General features: G+C 33.6%; 1 protein-coding gene across 10 annotated transcripts in view; it reads left to right on the top strand.

Annotated features, from left to right (window-relative positions):
• LOC118189241 (kinesin-like protein KIF11) overlaps positions 1-16252 on the top strand; it is a 191298-nt gene that overhangs the window by 94534 nt on the left and 80512 nt on the right. For all 10 annotated transcript variants that reach the window (XR_015038916.1, XM_035359821.2, XM_085809126.1 and 7 more), the window contains one exon: positions 10687-10782. Coding sequence is in view for 9 of the 10 variants with exons in the window: in XM_035359821.2 (XP_035215712.1) it covers positions 10687-10782 (96 nt within the window). In the remaining variant the exon portion in view is untranslated. The remainder of the gene's footprint in view (positions 1-10686; positions 10783-16252) is intronic.

Consider the following 16252-nt stretch of genomic DNA (forward strand, 5'->3'; position numbering starts at 1 on the left):
TGAACTTGAGTTTATGGATATTCCATTACAGTAGAATTCCAGAAATGTGCAGAGCTTGGGACCAGAGGTTGTGCGGATTTTAGGATTTTGCAGATTTCAGGACAGAAAAGATAAAGCAGAATATTCGTACTAAAAGTGCAAAATGAATAAGGCGTATTAGATACATTTAATTAAATTATTATACACATTATTGCAATAATTTATTATATGCATTAAATTATTATTACATATATAAATTGATTATATTATTCATTGTATTATATGTACACAGCATCGAGGTTTGCCGATTTCGCCTCATGCGAAGATTTCCGGTTTTGGATTCCGGTGTTAGAATCACTGTTGCTGTAAAATTTCAACAGCTTTTTTTTATTTTTCCGTATATCATACACAATTCTGTACCATTCTGCTATAAATCGAAGAGTAGCACCTGCTTCCATCTTTTGCAGAATTTTCACTTTATGCGTTACCATCGATGCAACGTGTTTACATTTTTCATCATTGCAAGCAGTAAAATCATGAGTGCGTTTCTTATCGGTCATTGTATTAAAAAGGGCTGAAATAAAATATATTCTTAATTTATCCACTAAATATCTGAATAAAAAAAAAGGCAGCACTAAACAATCTTGTGAAATGAAATAACAAAGCTCAGAAAATACAACAACGTGAATCGTGAACTTGAACAAAGTGTTGAGTGAATCATCTGATTTTTTACCCCGATGCAGATTAGAGGGAAAAAAAAATATATTATTTATTTTATCTTAATTTTTTTAACTTTTTTATATCAATAATTTGGTATTTCCATTTTGACTCATTGTTATTCGTTAATTATGACGTCATTATTCGGTAAGTATTTTTTTCTTCGATATTTCGTACTCAATGTTGCAGTTTCTGGAACCTATAAACTGAATGTTTATATTCTGAGAGGCAATGCGTATTTCAGGAATTGGCGGATTTTCGGTATTTTACTGTATCTCAATTCTGGATAGTTGTAAAAGCGAAGTTTCCATCTATTGATGAAAATGCTATAAGCATTATTTTACCGTTTTCATGTATAATGCAAAATCCAAAATCCAGAATGATAGAATATCCAGACTGCTGTTCTACCCTCAAAAGTCCCCCTTACAAAATCTAGGAATGGTGAATATAATACTAAAAAAAAAAAAACAGATGTGCCCTAAATTTGAGTGAGATTCCTGCATGTCATTTTCAAACACCTACTTGTTAGGGAATCTCGCTATGGTCATTTTACACTGATTGATGTATATATGTTGGCCAGAATCACCCTTTCTACCCTATAGTGGTTGAGGGAGATTACTGTTTTTCTATCTGACTCAAAAAAAAAAAAAAAAAAAAAAAAAAAAAAAAAAAATAAATTAGTGAAGCCCTATTATGACCACCATCTGCATGCCATTTTACTAGATTGAAACTGATGATCTAAAATCCAAAAATTTCCAAAATTGTGATCTCTGAAGTCCTGACAATTTCAGATCACAAAATGTACATTTGTGAGCAGTGTTTCTCTTCTGTGCTGATCACTAATAATTTAAAGAGATAATGATTGAAAAAGTCTTGATCATGAATTAATGTAGCTGTTTTGAATATTGAGCAGATCACTGTAAAAAGCCCAAATATCTCACTGAAATAAGAATGTGATATATATATTAACTGTGCCTCTGCACAAAAGTTTCAGATATTTAAATTAATACTTAAAATGTTTTTCTCATTAAATCATTATTAGCATATTTATACAATTAGTAATTCGTTTGTGTGTAATCAGTTTTTACTTTAATATTTTCACATCATAATTTTATGAAATAAATGTTTGATCTAAAGAATTTGACATTACTTCATAAATGTAATACAAAAAGTGTGTCAAATATCAATCACTGATGATGCATAAATTAGGTATTTTCATTTCATTTGTTTCATTTATTTTGTGCTTATGACTGCATAAAAAGATTTGCCTGAATTGAATGTCTAGTTAATGTGTTTATGTATTGTGATGCAAAAATAGTTGAAAGAAAGCTTTTGATTGAATCCCTACTAAATAAAAGAAATTAACCATGTTAATTGAAAAATTTTCATTCATAGTGTGTAGTGATGTTATTTATGTTTATGAAATGTACCCTGAAAATGTTCATGCTTGCAAGGTGTGTGGAAAATGCTAGGAAGAAAGCATCAAAGAACTTTTCAGAGAGACAGAATCTGCTGATTGCAATATAAAAAAGTAAAATACGTAAAATTTTGGAAATATAAATATAAAGTATATCGATCTTACCTTTTCTAAGAGATGGAGAAAAGATTTTTAAAAACAGTAGTAAACATTCTTTCAAAAACTGTTTCAAAATTGAGACTTCCTGATAAGTATGATTATCTGGTGAATCCTGTGCTATATTGACATTGCACTTATAAGCTTATTCCATGAGAAAGGTAAAGAAATAGAAAAAAGATCCGCTTGAGATGCTTGGTAATGTTTGGGATCTACAAGGTGTAAAATATTTAAATGCCCTAATGAAATACTGATTTTTTTGTTATTTTCTTATTTTGTGTTTTATATTTTTACATCTGAAATATCATTTTCTCTTGCCATTGGAAAAGTAAAACCTAACAAATGGGGTTTATGGACAGCCAAAGAACATTACTTGATGTACCTCTGTAACAACTCCAAAACTTTTACTCAAAACCATGTCAAATAACTGTTCTTATTTGTGTGCATGAGGAAAGGTCCATGTTATTAAGTTTGCCTCATGTTTTAGTAGTTCAATTTCAATTAGCATGCAATTGATAATTACTTCAGTTTAGATTTAACTGTGTAACAAATTTAAATATCTATATTTAAAATAAATTTTTTTCATGATTTTTTATTTCAATCTTGTACCTTAAGTTTTAAAACTGTGTGAAGGGGGTTGTTTTAGATAGGGTCATAGAAGAGTCCTGTATAGTGTAACAAGTATTTATTAACAAGTTTAAGTTACACATGGACATTACATTTAACTTTAAGAAAATTACAGAACAAGAGTCTGATACAACCTATCAAGTTAGACGCTTGGCTTTTACTGAAGTACTTCTCTGGCTACTCACCAGACAGCAGCCTTGTTGTCACAGTTAGTCCAACAGTTTATGTTAAGGGATTGGTTACAAACTCCCCTTCTGGCTCTCCCGATGTCCTGGCAAGGAGACAGAACTGGAGGATTTGGGAGCTCTTGTAACATTGTCTCTAGTCTTAGTTATTTGGTTTCCTGGGCAAGGGGACCTCTCTTTGTGCTACTGTCCGGAACCCCAAGTTCTTGATTATTTCGGGAATGCAAAGAAACTTTTGACGGTCTACCTCGCTTCCCGAGCGGAAGAATCCATGAAGTGGACGAGTCTTTGAAAGGTGTTAATGCAGACGTATGGTATGTTCCTGATGGTTCTGATGGTTTATGAAGGCTTGAAATGACATAGGAAGTAGGTGATTTCTGAGTCATTACCAAGTATGAACCGTCATGCTTTGGTATGAACTTTTAAGTCTTTTTGTTTTTTGCATTGCTAACGGGATGTAAATTGACCCATACTTTATCACTTGGTGAATAACACTTGTCGCCTTCCTTTATCATATTGCTTTTTACGTTGTTGCATTATTTTGATACGCTCTCATATGTCCTTTGTAATAGTTGCGAATCGTTTAAGATAAGGGGTGATTTCAGGAACAAAGTTATCATTTTCAACCACAGCTTTGAAATCATGAACAACGTCGTCGACAGTCCTCAGCTCTTCCAAACATTAGGAATGCTTTTGTATGGCCTGTAGTGTCACAGATGGCCGTATTCATAGCGAAGTGAATAACTGGGAGTTTTGAATGCCAGTTGTCATGCACATCTCCTACAAGGATTGCAAGATGAGGTTTTAAGTCTCTATTTTTCCATTCCACAGGCTTTGGCTGCGGAAAGTATGATATTTAATGTGCAGCAAACTTGTTGCATGACTGCACTGATAAACTGGGTTCCATTATCACTGATGATTCTTCGTTGGTATACCATGTCGCATGAATACTTCTTTGATTAGGGTTATAGCGCAGTCGCGTGCTGTAGCTTGAACAAGAGGAAATAGTTCAACCCATCGTATAGCACAGTCTTCGACAATGAAGCTCCATTGTTTTCCAGTGTCAGTTTTTGGCAGTGGTCCAAACAAACAAATCAGTAGATATGATCTCAAAACGTTGAGAATAGACAAGGGGTTCTTAGCAGTCCAGCTGGCTTTTAGTTGGTAGTCATGTAGCAGTTGCATTCAGGACAGCTTTTCACATATAGTCAGATATATACTTTTTCATAACAGTCCAATAATAGCGTCTGGCAATTCGTTGGAATTTTCCTTCCTCTGCATAATGTCCAGCCATTGGGTCATCATTGTGCTTTCGCATGATGGATTCAGGCTCAGCAGTTAGAATTACTAACTGGACCTCTTCTGAATCAGAGTCAGGGACATATCGGTAGACAACACCTTGATTCATTAAGAATCCCCGTTCGGTTTAGTTGGCACATTCTTCAGTTTTCTGAGTGGATTCGAAACTTTCTATAATCTTTTTAAAGTTTTCGTCTTTAAGTTGAGATTCCCGCATGTCTTTTGGACTTCTTGTGGGCATGTCCACTACAGATATATTTGAAATCTCGCAAGGTGAAACTTCATGTTCGGAGCTTGGATGGGACAGCATGTCCGCAATGACGTTTGCCTTTCCAGGAATGTATTGTACTTTCAGGTTGAAAGACTGAATTTCGAGCGCCCATCGAGCAAGTCTTCCGGTTGGAGACTTGAGGTTCAAAAGCCATTTTAAAGGTTGATGATCGGATGCTATAGTTACTTCTGATCCTTCGTCGTAACCACGAAATTTCTTCAGGGCCCAGACTACAGCCAGGGCTTCTCGTTCAGTCGTTGAATAGTTTCGCTCAGCCGGAAAAAGCAGTCGGCTGGCATATTCGATAGGGTGCTCTTTAGACCCCTCCCCTTGAAGTAAAATGGCTCCAAGACCATAATTGCTGTTCGAAGAATATACGGTTAAGTTCCATTTGTTTGCTTGAACACAGGAGGTGTTATGAGGCAGTTTTTTAGAGTTTCAAATGCTTTTTGCTGGTTGAAACCCCATTCCCAGTGGATTTTCTTCTTTGTCAAATCACCAAGAGGTCGTGATATTTCCGCGAAGTTTTGTATGTATCATCTAAACCAAGAACACGTTTGAGGGAAGGATTGGAGTTCCTTGATGTTTTTGGGAGGTGGAATTCTCTGAATAGAGGAAACGTTTTTTTGGATCAACTTCGATTCCTTTTTGTGTGATCCAAAATCCCAAATATTTCACACGAGAAGAAGCGAAGTGGCACTTCTCTCTGTTTGCGTGCAGTTTGAAGAGCAAAAGCTTTTCGAAAATACCTTTGAGATCGAAAAGGTGTTTCTCGAATGATTCTGACAACACGACTAATGTCGTCCAGATAGGTGAGGATTAGGATGTCCTCAAGTCCATTGCAAAAATGGTCTATCAATCTCTGGAATGTTGCTGGGGCATTCTGAAGACCAAAGGGCATTTCTAAGAAACGATATGTTCCAAAGGTACACACAAATACCGTCTTGTCTTGATCATCAGTATGAACCTTCACTTGGTGATAACCTGCACGAAGATCAAGGGTCGACATGAAAGTAGGTTTTGCCTCGTGTAACAGGCCATCCATTCTCGGAAGTGGGTAGGAATCTGGAACTGTAATCGCGTTCAGTTTCCGGTAATCTATGCAGAGGTGTACTGTTCCATTAGGTTTCGGTATTAAAACAACTGGGGATGTATAAGGGGATTCACATTCTTCAGTTATTCCTTCAGATAAGAGCTTGTCAATTTCTTGCTTTTAACCCTTTGACGTGCTGTGGTCGTGCCTTGAAACCACCATTTTTCTAATTTTTTTCTCCTCTTTTTTCCAAAATTGTGAGTGAAAATTAATTGATTACTGATTTTTTACCTCTAAATAACACAAAATGACTGCAGAATCATACATGTTTTAGATATTAATACTTCAAATCGGATGCCTTTTAAACTTCGTTTTCAATGAGACAAAATAAATTCCTTGTATTAATATAAACAGCTTTAAATTTCAAAAGTTGGTCATCGCACATCATGATTTCTATCATAAACAATAAAAAATTGCAATAATTAAACTGCATATATAAAAAAAAACCCTCCATACCTATGGCAGTTGTTATGTGGTTTCAGGGCCACTAGAGCATTGTGTCACAATGCTCACAATCCTCTAGAGGCTCGGTGGTCGCACCTTGAAACCACTGGTGTTTGCTTGCTTTTGAATTAATAATGTTTATTTTTACCTGGATATAGATAAGGGGCTTTGAAACCACAGCGATATTTTATTACTAAACAATACATGCACTTGCTCAGTGAAGAGGCCTTTCTTTTCCAGAGAATAAAAATTAATTAATTAATTAAATTCTGACCTCAACACACTTGCTCCCCAAGCTAGTATTGTGATTTTATAAATTATTTCCTGTGGTTTAAATTTAATGTAAATATATTTTGCTATAATTAAAAATAGAAATTACGTAAAAGTTTTAGTTAAATTAATATTTTCTGAATATTTTGGGACGAAATACGAATAAAATAAGTATGAATGGGAAACGAACGATCCGTAGAAAGCCAAAAAGACCCCCCCCCCCATTAACATAAAAAACCACAAATTTCATGTGCCAGATGAAAAGAAACTAAATAACGCTGGACATATACCAGTGAAATTTAAATCCAGGCAGTGTACATTTTGTAGCACAAGGAAGAAACCTCATAGAACAAGATACATGCGCAAAATGTGCAATGTGAGTCTATGCATGTACCAAAAAGACAAAACATGCTTTGAAGTGTCACAAAAAATAATTTGTTCTTTGAAATTAAAAAAAAAAAAAAAAAAAAAAAACTGAGTTTTTTTAATCCTTATTTTATTGAGTTTTTTTAATCAATTTATCCAAATGTCCTTACTATGTAGGTACTTATATTTTCAATGCTGTAAAAAATTACATAAATGTTTTTTTTTTAAATTTTTTTCTGACGATATACTTTGTAAAATAACGTAAAAAAATATATATATAATGCAAATCTTACATATATTTTTTGAAAAATCCGTAAATTTCATCATTTATTGGAAACACGCGCGGAAAATGGTAAGTTCCCCCCCCCTACTACCTCAGTAAGTTTCAAAGTTCTAGACGTGCGGTGGTTTCACAGTGCGACCACCACCCATAAAAACAATCGGCAAGAGTAGATTTCTTTTAATTCATATATTATTTGTCTCTAGGATCATAATATTAAATTTCTAGAGTTTTTATTTAAAAACAATTATAAAAATAATATCGCACGCGTCAAAGGGTTAAGATTTCTTTTTTAGCAGGGCTGATTCCATATGGTGGTGCAGCTACTGGGGGATGATTTCCAGTTTTAATTCGATGTTCTATAAAAGGTGTTGCTTCTCCCCCTGCTTGGAAGATAGTTGAATATTGACTCAATAGCTAATTTAATTGTGATCTTTGATGAGCCGATAGATGTTGTCCTTCACATTCTCTTAACAGTACAGTGTCAACTTCAGACGTACATTTGGTTTGATCATTGGGTTTAGAATCATCATCAGTAAACTTAAACTTTTGTTGCGCATTATCATGGTAAAACCACCAGTGATTTTGTTGATCTAAAACAATTCTAAGAAAATCCGATCCTGAAAGTGTCCTGTTACCTTTTGCTGAGGGAATCGCAAATAAAGTTATGCGAAACGATCTTCCTTCAATGTAAATGTCTACCTGGATCATGTGGACCTTTTCATCCCTTTGAATACCGTCGGCAAGAGTGACCTTCATAGTAGTTTTCTTAAATTCTGATCCTTGTACTTTCAAGAGATTATATGTTTCTCCCGCTATAGTGTGATTAGCGCCAGTATCAGCACAGACAATTCCCGTAAATCTGTTGATTTTTACTCTTAAAAGAGTCGTGTGAGGTGTCTCTACAGACACTGTATGTAAGTTTATTGCTTTGAAGTCAGCTGATTCTTTACTTAAAGAAGGAGAGCAGGTTGGACACTTATCCTTAATGACACCTGATTTTCCACAGCCATAACAACTAACAGTTGTTCGATCTTCTCTCATGCCAGAATACCTTGTCGCTGAGTTTTTAACAAGTTGAGGGTTATATCAATGTAGTGGTCATAAAAATTTGAGATGGCTTTGGAGTGTTATTACTGACATTTCTACTTCTGATGTTTTTAGCTTCTTCATATAAATCTAATTTATCAGCCAGTTGAAGTGGATCAGTCCACTCAGACTAATGATCCACAAAATGTTCTCTATACTCAGAAGCGGACCGTCTTTTAATTTGGTCTGATATCATCAAATTCTTTAACTTCTCCAAAAGTACTGACTTTTAATTCGCCAATCCAGCCATCAAAGAAATTTCTCAAATCGAAGTAAAAATCTTGCCAAGTACTATCAGGACTTTTGCGATGTTGCAAAATTAACTGTTGAAACTTTTCAGCACTCAATTTAAAATGTTTTAAGATAATTTATTTAATGTTGTCATAATCTTGTGCATCACCAGCAGATTTCTTTGCAATCAGTTTTGCAATGTCATTAGGTAACAAACTTAAGAGATACACTACCCATTTCCCTTGAGGTATGTTCAGAATTGTTAGTTGCCTTTCAAATAAAGTGAGAAAAAGGCTCATTTCATCACTTTTTGGATTAAAGTGAGGAATTAAAGTTTCTAATTGTAACTTAGGGATATCCATGTCGGTGGGTTTCAAAGCAGGTATGCAATCATGACTAGTACCCAAACTAGCTACTTGTATTTTCAATTTCTCAAGCTCGTGCTTGCGTTCTCCTATCTCTTTCCTTTCATTATATTCACGTTCCTTATGCTGTTTTCTTTCATTAAATTCACGTTCCTCTATTTCTTTTCGTTCTGCAATAATGCTAAAAAATAGATATTTAGTGAACTCTTCATTTTATCCCTTACTCATTAAAATGCCATCCTTAATATCAACTATTGTCATTTGTTCCGTAACATTCACACCAAGTTCATTTGCTAGAACACACATATCTTGTTTACGTCCTTTAGCAAAAAACGATGTGTTTCACTTAAAATAAATTCTTTGATGAAAAAACAATTTATTATGGCACTAACTAGAAAGTTGTAATGAGGTCACCTTACCCAGAAAAGATTTGTTTTCATTTTACTATAGAATAGCACTAGTTAGTTGTATCAAAAGTAACACAGTGTCAAAATAATATATAAAAACACTCTCTTTCTTAAAAGAAAACATTTTACAGGGCTTAGAAATAGTACAGTTTAAATAACATCAATAAAATCCTTTTCTGTTAATTATTTCTATTCTCAAAGGACAAAATAAAGCATTCAGGGATAGCAATACACTTAAGAAACTAAAAGAATTGCGCACATCTGAAACGTATATCAAACATTATAAAAAAAATAACATCTTGCCAGGAAGAATCTTATGCTTCTTTAAATCATCAAATATAAACAATTTTCAGCAATGTAAAATGCAATATGGAAATGCAAGAAAAAATATCAATAAATAAAACCGTTATGGGGGGCAACAGGGTAATAAACATGTCATTGAGCCACTGGTTCGTCAAGTTAAGCTCAAATCGAAACTAAGTTTATAAGGTTGAATACATTCAGCATATTATAATAACAATTTCTAATACAGAATTTTACTCTTAAAATGGCCTCGCTTTGAATATATTACACCTTTTTATGTTTTATCACACTTTTACCATTTTGAAACAAAACTGAATATTATGATTATGCAGTTCTAGAGCACTCGTGTAAACAAAATGAAAGAATTTCTTAATCACTTCAAAATGATACAATATTCATAAAAGATACACATATATACTTTAAGAACACAGTAAAGTATTTTTACGTTTTCATATTTAAGTATTTTCATCATTAAGGGTTAACACATTATAGAACATTAGTGTTTAAATGCAAAACAACTCATATCATTAATGGCAACTATTTGTTGCGGATAGTCCTTCGGAGTGGCACGCACACAAAAAAAGTTCATACCTGACAGGCAAGGTATCTTTCTTTGTAAAGTTTTAGGATTTAGATACAGCGGGTGTGGCTGCAAGTACTGTTTCTGAAAAAGAAAGTGAGCAAAAGCCAGGGAAAAATTCTTAAAGCTAAACATTAATGTTGGGCACCACTTTTTGAAGGGGGTTATTTTAGATAGGGTCATAGAAGAGTCCTGTATAGTGTAACAAGTATTTATTAGCCAGTTTAAGTTACACACGGCTATTACATTTAACTTTAAGAAAATTACAGAACAAGAGTCTGATGCAACCTATCAAGTTAGACGCTTGGCTTTTACTGAAGTACTTCTCTGGCTACTCACCAGAGGGTAGCCTTGTTGTCACAGTTAGTCCAACAGTTTATGTTAAGGGATTGGTTACAACTGTGGTTTTCATCTCGTTTTTCAACAATTTTGTAATTATTTAAAAGCTATTAAAGTTACAGTGTAAATTTGATATGAATATGTTAAATTAGCTAAAAATTTCTTAAAGTATCTTAAATAACTTTTTTACCCACAAAGTTTGGCAGAAATAACTACGAAAATAATTTAAAATGGCAAATTTTATGACTTAAATTGTTTTCTATTTTAGGATATTATCTCTGAAGCTCAAAAGTGCATTGAAACAAAAAGTATGATAGGATATTACATGACATCTACTCAGAATAAGAAAGATGAACTCTTAAAGGTATTTTTTTTATAGTCATATGTATTTATATGTACACACGGAAATATCCCCAAAACTGGTATAGATGCGATTTTGTAAAATATATAGCAATGTTTTATATACACGCCACTAATTATGATTGACAGGGCGACATATAAAGTGGCAGATATTTCTGGAACCTTCTTGAACTGTATTGGGTATTAGAATGGCAAGTTATGTGGGTCTAAGGGATTTTTAGAGTGATTTAGTTTGAGCTACTGAGACAGATAATATTTCAGGAGGGAACAAAGTTTAGATGCTCATATACAAGCATTGTGAGAGTGTATCATGGCTATTAGAATTCCAGTAAAACTTTTAATTTATGACAGCAATATGGCTGTAAAGAAAGGAAATTCGAGATGAAAATGATTAGCACTGAGTGGGAAGAATTGTTTTATGTGATAATCATGTACTTATGTTCTAAAATTGCATGTTGGCTGAATGCATGATCTGAAAGCAGCTGATAGGCCAGAATATTCTTTAACAAAATAATGTTCTGGTGCAAAATTAAATATAAAAAATTCTCAAACTAAATTTTATATTTCACTTAATATCTATGAAACCATACATAAACCATTATAACAACAATGTGAAGGAAAAGTTCCAATTTATATTTTATTTTGTATCTGAAATCTGAAAGTTAGTACCTGCAAGATATATCTTTTTGTTACACTTAGTAACTTAAACTCATTGACAATAGCTAAATATTAAATTTTCAGATTGATAGTTGTTTTGAATTATTCTAATACAATGAAACCTTGGTTTATGAGTTTATTCTGTTCTGTTGTTTGTAAACTGAAATTTTGTAAACCAAAGCAATTTTTCTGATTAAAAATTAATGGGAAAAGGATTAATTTGTTTCTGGATCACAGATGATTGCTTATTTGAACTTTAAGCAGTACATTGTGCCCAGATTCATAAGCCAAAACCAATCTAAATCAGTAAATATAAAACAAGAAAGAAAACACAATATTAAGCAGGTAGAAAAGATGAAAACTTAATTTTACTCTGTACGTGCAAAGAAGAGTGAATAGGATAAATGGGAAGTGCTTTGGATGTAATGTGTTTGGATTCAATATTCCTTTCCTTAACTTCTATAAAAATGTGTTTAGAAGACATTTTTTTTTCCTCCTTTAAGTGCCCTTTCACTCTGCTTGAGAATCCCTGTGGCTCTGTTTCGCTCAAAATTTGTTTGTGTTTTGTTGTTGTATACATTTTTTAATGTTTTTAAAATGAGACATGGCATTGCTATTGGAAATGCGAATGTAATTTACCTTACTACTGCTTTATTAGTGTGATACTGTGATGTGAAACTTTGCGTCTCGTCCTATTTTGCATGTCAAAGGAAAAGGATAATTTTCTTTTTTCTTCCAAAAACATTTCTTCAGTCACTTCCCCCCCCCCATTTCTGAAGATTTACTTCTTGTTGAGCTCATTCTGATGCTCCTCCAGTAGCTTGTCCACATTTCATTGCTAATTTCCGGTCTGTGGTTTTGGCTAGAAACACAGTATCGTAGATAATAAACAAACAAAAAAAAAAAAAAAAAAAAAAAAAAAAAAAAAAAAAAGAAGGAAGAAGAAAAAGTTTTATGTTTCAAAGCACTGAAAGTCTCTGCCTGCAGCCCAGTCTAGCCATAAACTTGTCCAGGCCAAATTTTTGCTCTTATAATTCATTTGACTCCAGATTTTGTTAAAGAGAGAGCTAAGCAATGAAAAATATTAAAATGTTTCCAGAAGTTCCTGAGTTTTGATTCTGTATCAGAGGTTTTCTCAAACCACCTTTGAAAATCTCATTTCAAAGGTGGTTTGCCGACTTGTATGCATAACTTGAGACACTGTTTGTCATCCAGCTGTTTAAAAAAATTTTTTTTTGTTTATTTTTTATTTTATTATTATATTATGTTCTGTTTGTGAAACAAGGCATTTGTGGTCCAAGTTTTAACTGTATTTTGAATTAACCACTAATTAACTTATTTAAACTAAAAATAAAAACCTTCCCAAGGTTTCAAGAACTTGGGAATTTTTAATAGCAATGAAAATAATCTAAAATTGGACTTCAAATCACTAAAAAAACTTTCTTCAAAATCTTGCATGCTTTTAAGATTTTTCACTTGAAATAATAAAGCAGTATTTAAAATTTAGGAAATGTGTGACATTTTAATATTCCATTTGTGTTTCTCATAATTGCAATGTCATTTTAAAAGCATACATAACAGGGAATGCTTTAAGAATATTAAAATGTCTGGCTAAGTCAACAAGAAATGCTAAATCTGTTATTCTTGTATCATCATGTACCTCTCTGATGGTTTTAGCTTTTTGGGTCATGAAAATTTTGATTTAATATATACACTAATGTTTGTAAAAAATGCAACACCATGAAGGAATTGTCGAAAATGAATTAAATTTTTTCCACACATTATTGATAGTTGTACAAATAAATGATCAAATTTGCAAGATAAAAAAACAAAAAATTCGGAAAACGGTACTTTGTGTGTCCATCACATTGAGCAAAGAGAGTATGTACACACCCAGCCATTGAATCATATAGGTTCTGAATGAAATCCAGTGGAATGGCATTCCATACGGCTTCGACTCGATGCCAGAGTTCAGTCTTAGTGTGTGCTCCAACAGCTGTACGAGTTGCTAACCAACGAAATTCCAGACACATTCAATTAACAGCATATCCATGGAATAACCGAAACCTGTTGTTCCCTAAAAGAGGTTTGCACAGTCTGAGAAGCATGGGCATTATCTTGCTGCTATGCCTGGAATGCATCAAGGAATGGTGAGGACATTTGGCTCCACAATTTCCATTGTGTAGCGATTACTGTTGAGGTAGCCCACAGTCTGCACTAGATGGGATCGGCAATTATTCCAAATAGCTCCACACACCATGATGCCGGGCATTTGTGCAGCATGACGCTGGATAACGCAGTGTCAGAGCATATGTTCCTCTCTATAACGTCTGACACATACTCTTCCATCACTGTACTCCAGACTGTAGCAAGATTCATTGGAGTAAGCAACTTGTTGCCATAGGACACACCACACACTGTGTTGCCATGCCCATCAAAATTGGAGTCATCTGTGATTCAATGACAGGGAAATCCTGCATAGAGGAAGCTTTGCACACAGTTAATGCTGCAACAGATGACGACAAACCATGGAGCTAGAGAACGCAACACCTGTAGCTATGCTCCAATGTTGTGCTAACACGCATGAGGACACTGTACGTTCTGTCACAGTTATGCAGGTGAGGTGTCTGTTGTCCCGTGCCATTGTGGTTGTTCTACTGTGTGCCCCACTGCCAGGATTTTACCTTGTTAGTTACTACAATGTCTATTTCTTCCAAACACAGATCACTGTTGTAGCATTACGCTGCATGTAGGTTGCAATTGCTTGATATGAAAGTCTACTCTCACGCATACCGACGATGCGGCCTCGTTTAAACTATTAGTTGTTGGTATTGCACCCTCCGCTGTTGACGAGGCATATTGACCACTAATTAAACATTCACCACGGACAGATGACAACAAACAGATTTCATTGCAACTTTACAGTCCTTTATGTACATGGAACAAGTGGCTGTTCTCATTCGTCGCATGCACAATTGCTTTGCAATTCTAATTATTAGTACGTCTTGCCTCACTTTACATTTCCTGTAAGTTTGGTTCAATTTGCATAATTCCTTCAAGGTGTTACAATTTTCACAAACATTAGTTTGCAATAAAAAAATAATAAAAAAAAAATAACTTTCCAATCTAAGTGTCTCACTGTGCCATCATGAATAATTTTTTCATACCCATTCATCAATTTTTAAAAGCAATACAGCAAATTTCCAATCATTTAGAGCTCATCTATGGATAAAGTTTACTGTTTTAATTATTACTTTCATAATATTATCTGTCTGTTAACTTTTGAACTAATAATGATACAGTGCAAGGTGTAGTGCAAATAAGAGCACTATAATTTGTACTGTATCATCATTTAGTGAATGAATGATGAACTGCATCATTACTTGCAAATCAAATTTTATCAGGTTGTGCTATTTTTTCAAGTTAGTATATGTGTAATGTTATTACTCTCAAGAGTCACTACCGGGAATGCTGCAAAACAAAATTATTTTTCTTTCAAAATTACTAGTAATTTCATTAATAAGTTTCATTTTCATTTTTGCTTAATTTTTTTTTATTTATCAGCACTTTTCAGCAGACTTAATCAAACATTCTTTAAGGAATTCGCCATCAGTAAATGATTTTGATAATTTTGCAATAATGTTCGCGAGAGAGAAAACTTGCGTGAACTGTTGCTTCAGTAAATTTTTTTTTCAGTAAAAAGTTTTTGTTCTTGCAAGCCGTATTTCAGACTTTTAATGTTTCTTCCCTTAGTTTGCCTCCCAATTATTGAAACTTTTCTTTGATTCAATTTCGTAACGATGACATAGTCTGTATTATTTTTAAATGGGTATTCCCTTATAACAAATAAAACATATGTGCACGACACTATAAATATACATAATTTATTATTTTTAAAAGCATCCTCCTGGATCATTTTTTCTTTACTCTTTATTAAAGGCATGGTTCCTAGTTGAATCTTTTAATTAAAATTGGCTTTGTAACTTTATTTACAAATTTCATTCAGTAAATTGAATTTTTGCATAAAAGCAACTCTAAAAAATTTTGCACAGCTCGCAACATTAGTTGCTGGTATAATAATAACCCCAAGTAGAACAGCAACGTCATAACAACGTTGCAAGCTCGTTGCGGATGTCGTCGCAAAAACGTTGCAATATTTCGTCTTTAAGATGCCTAGATGTCCGCGAACATCCACTGTTTTGCAACCGTTGCAAAGACGTCTTAATTATGTCTTTGCAAATGAGGTTTTTGTCACATAGAAGTCGTTATTGCGTCTTTCTCACGTTATGTTCCTGAGACACGTTATATGTATGTAGACCAGCATACAGTGTTATTAAATTAACAGGAAATGACATGTTGCACAAATGAAATGTGTCATTAGTTTTTCACTTCACTGTATCAATGCCTCACATGCATTATTCAAAGAATCTTCATTTGAAAATTATTTTAGTCATCATACCAAGTGCCCTGCATATCTCATAACTGATCTTCTAGGTGATTATTCTATACATTTCTGAGTGTTTTTGCTTAAATATGTAGTTTACTTCTTTTTTAAATTGACTAAAAATTATTTTAGTCATCATACCAAGTGTCCTGCATATCTCATAACTGATCTACTAGGTGATTATTCTATACATTCCTGAATGTTTTTGCTTAAATATGTAGTTTACTCCTTTTTGCCTGTCAGTTTCTCATCTTAGTGGATCAGTTTTTATATAAATTTTTTAATAAGTAATGCTGTGAAATAAGTTATGAAGTTGAAAAATCGTTTTCATATGTTTTCTGATATAACATTATACCAACTACTCTGTTTAGTA

Source organism: Stegodyphus dumicola, chromosome X2 (assembly GCF_044657685.1).
Source record: "Stegodyphus dumicola isolate Sdum_Otavi_A_Nest chromosome X2, ASM4465768v1".
NCBI lineage: Eukaryota > Metazoa > Arthropoda > Arachnida > Araneae > Eresidae > Stegodyphus > Stegodyphus dumicola.